Genomic DNA, 8,629 nt, shown 5'->3' with positions numbered 1-8,629 from the left:
ACCAATGTGATAGGATGTCAGCATTTGGTCCTTAAAGATGCTCCCGATTTCATTGCAGGCAGATACCTTTTTGTTTTGATCATTGAAGCCAAGGCTCTTGATTGTCAATGATTATTGTTGATTATTTATTAGTGTGGTAGCTCTTGTTCTGTTTTGTATTCAATATCTTGCAAAAGGTCCCAGGATTACTTGATGCAGAAATATACGGAAATCCAATATTCCAATCATTTGAGACTGCTATAACACAGAAGTCGACATACGTCTAAACGTTATTACTAAAACAGGCCAAACCTACTTCATTTTTGTAATGCAATGCTACTACATCCCATTGATACACCTATTATTATCACATTACTAACCCCTGATGGGATAATGGACTGCATCCCATTTTTAACCTGCAGTATTGACATTTCAATCGGCTCAGGATGGTATTAAGGCACCATAGCTGTAATGCACTGAAGCTAAACACCACCATTCAGAAAAGGTCAGGAAATGCTTGGGGTTACTGACTGTCAGAGAAACAAACAGGCAGAGACATATGTGTCACTCTGTGTCAACACCTAGGCCATGAAGTTGGTACATACCAGAGGAGAGAAAGGTCATAATTGAGTGACACATTTAGCTTGTTAGACACACCAACATGCAAACCTACATGAACACCAGCTCACATACCCGTACATGTACAGGTTCAACTAATCTTTTTATACGAAACACACGCTGACTACATATCCCAGACTAGATTATGCCTACTTTTGTGTTTGCTAGGTTTACTGTAATTTTTTTGATTTTCAAAATTAGAAATTAGCACAGTTGGAGGCTGGTTGTTTAAATGCCACCCTTATGACAAAACATTTGCACATTCTATTATAGATTTCATTTGATTGTATGATATACCTAATCATATTTGTTTAGGTATTTTCAATTGAGGTATAAAAGAGAGACTTCAAAAGAACGCATATTGCAGTTATCAGTAACCAAACCCTGAAACCAGCATCCGTAAAACTTCACAAACAACATATTTGCGTGACAAGACTGATGCCAGACTGACTTAAACATTTTGAATCACTTATCCAGTATCATGGGAGGCTAATATGCTACTGTGACTGTACATTATCCTACTGTGTATACTGAATCTACAGTAGGCCTACACGCAAGAAAACATACAGTAAATACCCATACAAACAGACACACTGTAAAACACACACACACACACACACAGACACACACAGACTATTACTCCTGCAGATTACTTTATTACAAAAAACAGGTCCTACGCACAACACTTGAATTGCATGATTTGATTCCTTGGAAGGTCAAGCCCATCTCTACCTTAGCCTGCCCAAACTCACCCTTGCACCCTCTCCCCTGTGTGTGTCACTGGGCAAGAACATCCCAGTCACCAGAGCACAGCTCTGACTGGCTGCAATCACAGGATCGCCACAATGGACAGAAACCACACCCTGTCAGATGTTTTTGCATGACTTGATCTTTCTTTCTTTCTATTGAAATGTCAATACTGTAGGTTAAAAAGGCATCAACTCGTCTGTCTATGAAATCATCCACTGGGTGTGGTGAACTGAAGTTACATAATTCATTCATATGTAAGACTGTCCTCCCGGAGTTTGAACTTGACAACCCTGTAGACATGTGCACACTTTATTATTTGCATATGCCCGAAGCAAATCCTTGTGTGCCAGCCTCTGCAAGCCTTTCTTGCTCCCCCTGTTGTACCTGTTTGTGTGTGTGTGTGTGTGTGTGTGTGTGTGTGTGTGCGCGCGCGCATTTGGGTGTGTTATGTCTATACAGTATTTAAGTTCTGTAAACACATAAAGATGTCTACCATACATAATGAAGACATAGTGACACTACAATAAAGTATCTCCAAGTTTGTACTGCATTTGTACTGCATTTGCACTGCATTTGTACTGCATTGTACTTCATTCACTTTCTCGTAGCTCTGTGACAGAAAGCTAGAGCACATTCCGTCTCTCTAAGAGACTTCTTGTAAAAGGCCCCAACTCCTCGTCTACTCTCATTCTCACCTCTCCAATCCCCCCACAACTCTCTCTCTCCCCTTTGACCAGAAGCAGGGTGTGTCAGGGCTTACATCCACTCAATCCTTCCCTACCAGTCTGACAGGATGGGCCACTCCTGCCAGCCACAGCCTCAGGGAATCAAGGGAGAGGGAGGAGGAGTAGGCAGCGAGGCGGAAAGACAGTGAGAGTGAAGGTAAAAGTGGGTCGCCCTGTTTCAGGTGAAAGCTCCTCCCCTTGACTCTAGAGCAGGATAAAACCAGTGAGGTGTCAGCCAGTTCGTCACTTGAGGAACTTGACTCTCCTTTTGAAGCCTCCTCATCCTTATTCCGTCGCTCTCTCTTTTGAGAATTCAGGCTTGTAAAGCAGAGTCAACACCACCCTAAGTTTTAACCATGAGCTTCAGCAGGACAAGCTACAGCAGTGGCGGCAGCAGCATGGGCGGCGGCATGGGGGGCAGCACAACCATTCGCAAGAGTTTCACCAGCCAGTCCTTGGCTGCCCCCGGATCCACCCGGATGAGCAGCGGGTCTGTCCGCCGTTCTGGCGCCGGGTTCGGTGGTGGCATGGGCATGGGCGGAGGCAGCAGCTTCAACTACAGCAGCAGCGCAGGTGGCTACGGTGGTGGTCTCGGCGCTGGCTATGGCGGTGGTATGGGCGGCGGATTCCATGGCGCCACCATCACAGCTGTCACAAGTAACCAGAGCCTGCTGGCCCCCCTGAACCTGGCGATTGACCCCAACATCCAGGTGGTCCGCACCAATGAGAAGGAGCAGATCAAGACACTGAACAACCGCTTCGCTTCCTTCATCGATAAGGTCAGTTCCTTCCTGTTAACCTGTGTGTCTTCACCTCGCCTGCACTTCAAACGCTAAGCATACACATCGATATCAACTGCACGCTACCTTACTGTGTAGTGCGCAAAATAAGTGCCTGTACACTGTTCTTTTGACTTTATAGTGCACTGAAATTATTCTTAAACAAAGTGAGTTTAAAGCCTGTGTTCAGAATGCTATCATAGAGCTTCTCCCTTCTAGTGCTATACCATCTGCAGGCTTCCATGTCAGACTGTTGTCATGTAACCAAATAGATATTTGACATTGACTACCGGGACACGATGAGATACTTGAAGTTTGTATTACCGTGCAATGATCACAATCAATAGAGTAAACCAGAAAGACGACAAATACAAGTTAGCGTTTGCTCTCACCTCCCATATTAGCATGCTAATATAACAGAATAGCATTTCTTGGCTGTATAGAGTTGGCGAAAGCTGCTCTCCAAATGCAGGCATGTTTATTTTTCTGCTGACAAAGCCCTTATGTCACATATGTCACAACTCCCATTGTGACCTCAGGAATCTTACACTCTGGCATAAGAAAGAAAAAGATAGTAAGACAAGGGAGCTGTAAATCTTATCTCTACTGCTGAATCCGTCAATGAATTACGACCTTTGGGATTAGAAAAAGCGTAAAAACTGTGCAGAGGCTGTTTCTCATTGTGCCCCTTTGTGTTTAGCTTTCACAAAAGTTGTAAAAGGACCACACCCAGGAGTAAAAAATTATACAATAAAGATAGCCTGAAGCCTTGTCAGGTCCTGTGACTGTAGCAGCCTCTTCGGCTGCTATCTAAACAAGGGTGGGGACTGTCTCTCCCTCTATGACTCACCCCATCGCATGCCTGCGGGGTGTGGTCGTGTGGACAGAGTGCCCACATAGTCTGGAATGAATGAGTGGCCTTCAGAGTGAAACAGAGCGAAAGAGATGACTCATAGCTATGAGAGATAGGGAAAACACTCACAGTGAGGTAGGGTTAAACGAACATACACAGACAGTGAGCCACTCCTTGTCAGGGAAAGTTTGGATATGCTTTGGCATGCCAATAAACACTGTCTCGCTGGCCTTGTTTTGTTTTGAGGGTGAACAATGAGAGCTACACATCTCAGGGCAGATTATCGATGGGATTAAGTTTCATTTTACCTCCCAGGATGTAGGCTTCTCAGACTCTGTGTTTACCCGTAGATTATCATATGTCATCATCACTTATATCGAGAAAGTCTTGGACAGGGTGTGGCTGTTCAAGCCCAAACCTGTGATGCTATCTACACAGCAATGCAGGTACATATGTGGATTTTACTGCAATCTGCTATACGGTTGACCTAGGAGAAGTTATGTTTTTGCCAGACCCTTGGAGCGCCCTTCTTTCCACTTCTTTTTAAAACATCTACAGAAGTCTACTCAGGAGAAAGACTGACAATTCAATCGTAAAGTAGAGTCTATGAAGCCTTATTCATGGATCCATCCATCATCCATCATCATTAATTAATGACCACATTCATCCATTTATTCACTCACTCACTCACTCACTCACTCACTCACTCACTCACTCACTCACTCACTCACTCACTCACTCACTCACTCCCTTTTGTCCCTGCAGGTGCGTTTCCTGGAGCAGCAGAACAAGATGCTGGAAACCAAGTGGAGCCTCCTGCAGGACCAGACCACCACCCGCTCCAACATCGACGCCATGTTCGAGGCCTACATCTCCAACCTGCGCAGACAGCTGGACGGCCTGGGCAATGAGAAGATGAAGCTGGATGGAGAGCTGAAGAACATGCAGGGTCTGGTTGAGGACTTCAAGAACAAGTAAGTGTTGATATGTCGGATGTGCATGAAAAGTCGACAACTAGCTGTATTAGTATAAGCAATAGCTTATGTTTAACCTCAGTGTAAGAAGCAACCCAGACTGATGACTTTGCATTAAATACTGCCCTTCGTTTTGTCATCAGGTATGAAGATGAAATCAACAAGCGCGCCTCAGTAGAGAACGAGTTTGTCCTGCTGAAGAAGGTGTGTAGGGTATAACATGTCTCGCCATAACTCATGTCACAGGTATTACATCATCCATGAACTCCTCTCTCTTCCTCTCCAGGATGTTGATGGTGCTTACATGAACAAGGTGGAGCTGGAGGCCAAGGTTGACGCTCTTCAGGATGAGATCAACTTCCTAAGGGCCGTCTACGACGCGGTACGAACCATTCATAAACTTTTCAAATTTACCATACAGCACATACTGTAGATCTTCAATATCTGAATCTTGGAGAGAGCTTCAACACTACATCATGATAGCATGAGTGTCAGTCAGTGAATTAGATGTGGGCTGAAATCTAAAGGTTTCTTTTCATCCTCTCTTGGTTCTTCAGGAGCTGCGTGAGCTGCAGGGCCAGATCAAGGACACCTCTGTGGTGGTGGAGATGGACAACAGCCGTAACCTGGACATGGACTCCATTGTCGCTGAAGTGCGCGCCCAGTACGAGGACATCGCTAACCGCAGCAGAGCTGAGGCCGAGACCTGGTACAAGCAGAAGGTAAGCCAAGTCCAGGTTTCAAGAGCAAGATCAAAAGACATGAACATAGTTTACCAGAACACGTTCATGTAAAATAAGCAACCTTCCTCAATCTTTACCGCCCTCCTTTTCATTCTCTTATATTTCCTCCTGTCTTTTCTCAGTATGAAGAGATGCAGAGCTCTGCTGGACAGTATGGTGAGGACCTCCGCTCAACCAAGACTGAGATCGCTGAGCTGAACCGCATGATCGCTCGTCTCCAGAACGAGATTGAGTCCATCAAGGGACAGGTGAGGGTGCCATCTCATTACAGAACCTCCTTTGAGAGGATTGACCATAAATGCCTGATGTCCAAGCAAGATCGTTCATAACACTAGCATATTACCATTAGCCGCTAAACATTGCTTAAACAGTGGATAAAGGCTAATGCTAATGAGCGGTTTGCTTACAATAAATGAATAAATGTTCTCTTAACACAGCGGGCCAGCCTTGAGGCTCAGATCGCTGAGGCAGAGGAGCGCGGTGAGCTGGCAGTGAAGGACGCCAAGCTCCGAATCAGGGACTTGGAGGATGCTCTCCAGAGAGCCAAGCAGGACATGGCCCGCCAGGTGCGCGAGTACCAGGAGTTGATGAACGTCAAGCTGGCCCTGGACATTGAGATCGCCACTTACAGGAAGCTGCTGGAGGGAGAGGAGAGCAGGTGAGTGAAAGTGGAAGCTGGATAGTTGAGATGTTAGCCTCTTAGCTTAGCATGTTAGCAATGCTACTTAGCATATTTTTCAACTTTCTATCCAAACTTCTTTAACACTGCTCTTATCTGTTCACAGAATATCCTCGGGTGGTGCATCTGCAACGATCCACGTGCAGCAGAGCTCTGGCGGCAGTAAGTACAATTTTGATTTCATTTCTCATTGTGTCACCATGTAAGACATAGGTCTGCTCTTCACACTTCAGCTTTAGAACCTTTTCCGTTATTTTAAGTAATACACACCGAGCTTGACATGCATCAATGAAACCAGAATGTCCTCTAGCTTTACAGCAGATTAAACAGATCCCACTCTCTCTCTGTACCCAGACTACTCCAGCGCAGGCTCAGGTGGATTCGGCTATGGCGGCGGCAGCAGCAGCTTCGGCGGCAGCAGCAGCTTCGGCGGCGGCAGCAGCTACGGCGGTGGCAGCAGCAGCTACGGCAGCGGTGGTGGTGCCACAATCACCAAGTCCGTGACATCCACCAGCTCCAGCAGACGTTTCTAGAGACCTTCAACTCTCCTCCCAAACCAGACCCGTACCAATCCACGGTGCTATGCAGTACTGTTAGACATACACAGCTATATCCCTATTAACGTAAAGTGACGGGGGGAACATCTAGCGAACCTGATGATTTACAGTCGGTGACCTGTATTTACGTTTAGTTTTCAATCCCTCCCAAGACAGAAAAAATGTGAATAGGGAAGTTGAATTATACTGCCTTGGTAGATTCACTGGAAAACAATGAAAGTATTACTGTGTTATTTCAGGAGCAATAGCTGTTCTCCCCTGTACTCTTCACCATAATTGACAGGACACCAATAATGTACAAGTGCCAGTTCCTCACAAGGCCAAAATGTATATCCTTCTGCACTGATGTTTAAGGAATAGAAAAATTCAAATAGAATGTGGGAAAGCGTAAACCAACCATAAAGAAAGCTTGCTAAGGATCCTCTCTGTACCTTTGTCAGCTTGTAGGTTGCATCTAAATGTATCAGTGGTAGTTGGGCATATTGTTCTAGCGTCATACTCATAGACGGCAGTGCCATGGTCATAATCAATGAACTTTGGGCACTTGCTGATTTGGCAGCTGAATGGAGAAAACCATTGTGGTGCTATGAACAAGTGATGCCTTCACATTCCTTTAAGGTGATTTATGTATGCTATGAAAGCGATTACATCATGTGCCACATGGCTGGAATGGAGTGAATTGAATGGTATCAAACAAATCGAAACCATGTGTTTGATGAGTTCCATACCATTACATTACTATGAGCCCGTCCTTCCCAATTAAGGTGCCACCAACCTCCTGTGGTGTTGCTAACAAATGACCTGTCTCTTTCATAGTGTACTGAAGTAGAAGGAACTGTAGTCAAGCTTCACTCACATAACTCTAAAGGACATACATGTTTGTCAGAGGTGTACATTTTAGAGAGGTTTCCTGTTACTAGTTTTCTTCTAAACTTGGTTTTGCTTTTCATTACCATTAGAAGGATATAATGTGTTTTCAACAATCTACATCATTTGTGACAAATCAAAAAGATCTAATTAAATACATTTGAGATCTAAAATCACTGTCTCTAGTGTGTGAAATGTTTGCCTTCTTTCTGAATGTTGTATACTTCACATGCCTCTCTGGCACCATCTAGCTTACCTTTTTTAATCAAACTTCAATGTTGAGCATTCTGGAATTTCTGATAATTAAACTCCATTAAACTTATATTAATTTTTATTTATATTATTAATAAGAGTCTATTGACGCACCCATATGTCAATTTTAGCAACATAATAAAAACATCACCATCAAAATCCATCAATTTAAACTATATATATATATATCTATGTTTGTTGTTGTATTTTACCCCCCTTTTTCTCCCCAATTTTGATCTTGTCTCATCACTGCAATTCCCCAACGGGCTCCAAAACATGACCCGCCAAACCGCGCTTCTTAACACCCTCCCGCTTAAACTGGAAGCCAGACTGAGGTCAGCCTGCAAGCGTCCGGCCCTCCACAAGGAGTCGCTAAAGCGCGATGAGCCAAGTAAAGCCCCACTGGCCAAACCGTCCCCTAACCCAGATGACACTGGGCCAATTATTGGACTCCCGATCAAGGCCAGTTGTGATACAGCCCAGGATCGAACCCGGGTCTGTAGTGACGCCTCTAGCACTGCGATGCAGTGCCTTAGACCGCTGCCCCACTAGGGAGGCCCTAGAGATATATTTTTGCATGGGCTGCATCTCAATCCACCACATCCGCCTATGTTGGCCTTCCGAATCTGTGGTGGAAGGTGCCTAGCAGTGTTAGTCAGATCATGAGACATCGGCTGTGGCATCCGAATGGTTTGGCCTACAAATTAATATGACCACTCTATGGAAAGATGAGACTCTCACGGCCACAAGTGTCACAGGACTGTCTGAAGGTAACCCGGTACTGGTTTAAATAATGAATGGAAGTATGGAGGTAGTTTTGTAAATAAAATGCTTTTTTTTATTTCCTGAGCTT

The 8,629-nt window shown here is 44.7% G+C and overlaps 1 protein-coding gene across 1 annotated transcript; it reads left to right on the top strand.

The window, feature by feature from the left end:
• The first annotated feature begins 2,296 nt into the window (after positions 1-2,296).
• LOC121578026 (intermediate filament protein ON3) lies at positions 2,297-7,858 on the top strand. The gene is made up of 9 exons (XM_041892074.2): positions 2,297-2,851; positions 4,470-4,678; positions 4,822-4,882; positions 4,965-5,060; positions 5,236-5,400; positions 5,544-5,669; positions 5,859-6,079; positions 6,207-6,262; positions 6,455-7,858. Exons 1-9 carry the CDS (start codon positions 2,429-2,431, stop codon positions 6,631-6,633), a joined length of 1,536 nt encoding a protein of 511 aa, XP_041748008.1. The 5' UTR covers positions 2,297-2,428; the 3' UTR covers positions 6,634-7,858.
• Positions 7,859-8,629: the final 771 nt, after the last annotated feature.

Source organism: Coregonus clupeaformis, chromosome 12, assembly GCF_020615455.1.
Source record: "Coregonus clupeaformis isolate EN_2021a chromosome 12, ASM2061545v1, whole genome shotgun sequence".
NCBI lineage: Eukaryota > Metazoa > Chordata > Actinopteri > Salmoniformes > Salmonidae > Coregonus > Coregonus clupeaformis.
This window is presented reverse-complemented; position numbering and strand designations above follow the sequence as displayed.

Bases quoted from the DNA above. Each gene is read 5' to 3' on its own strand.
- LOC121578026 (XM_041892074.2), top strand. From the start codon at position 2,429: ATGAGCTTCAGCAGGACAAGCTACAGCAGTGGCGGCAGCAGCATGGGC. The intron at 2,852-4,469 runs GTCAGTTCCTTC...TTGTCCCTGCAG, and splicing joins TCGCTTCCTTCATCGATAAG to GTGCGTTTCCTGGAGCAGCA. The intron at 4,883-4,964 runs GTGTGTAGGGTA...CTTCCTCTCCAG, and splicing joins AGTTTGTCCTGCTGAAGAAG to GATGTTGATGGTGCTTACAT.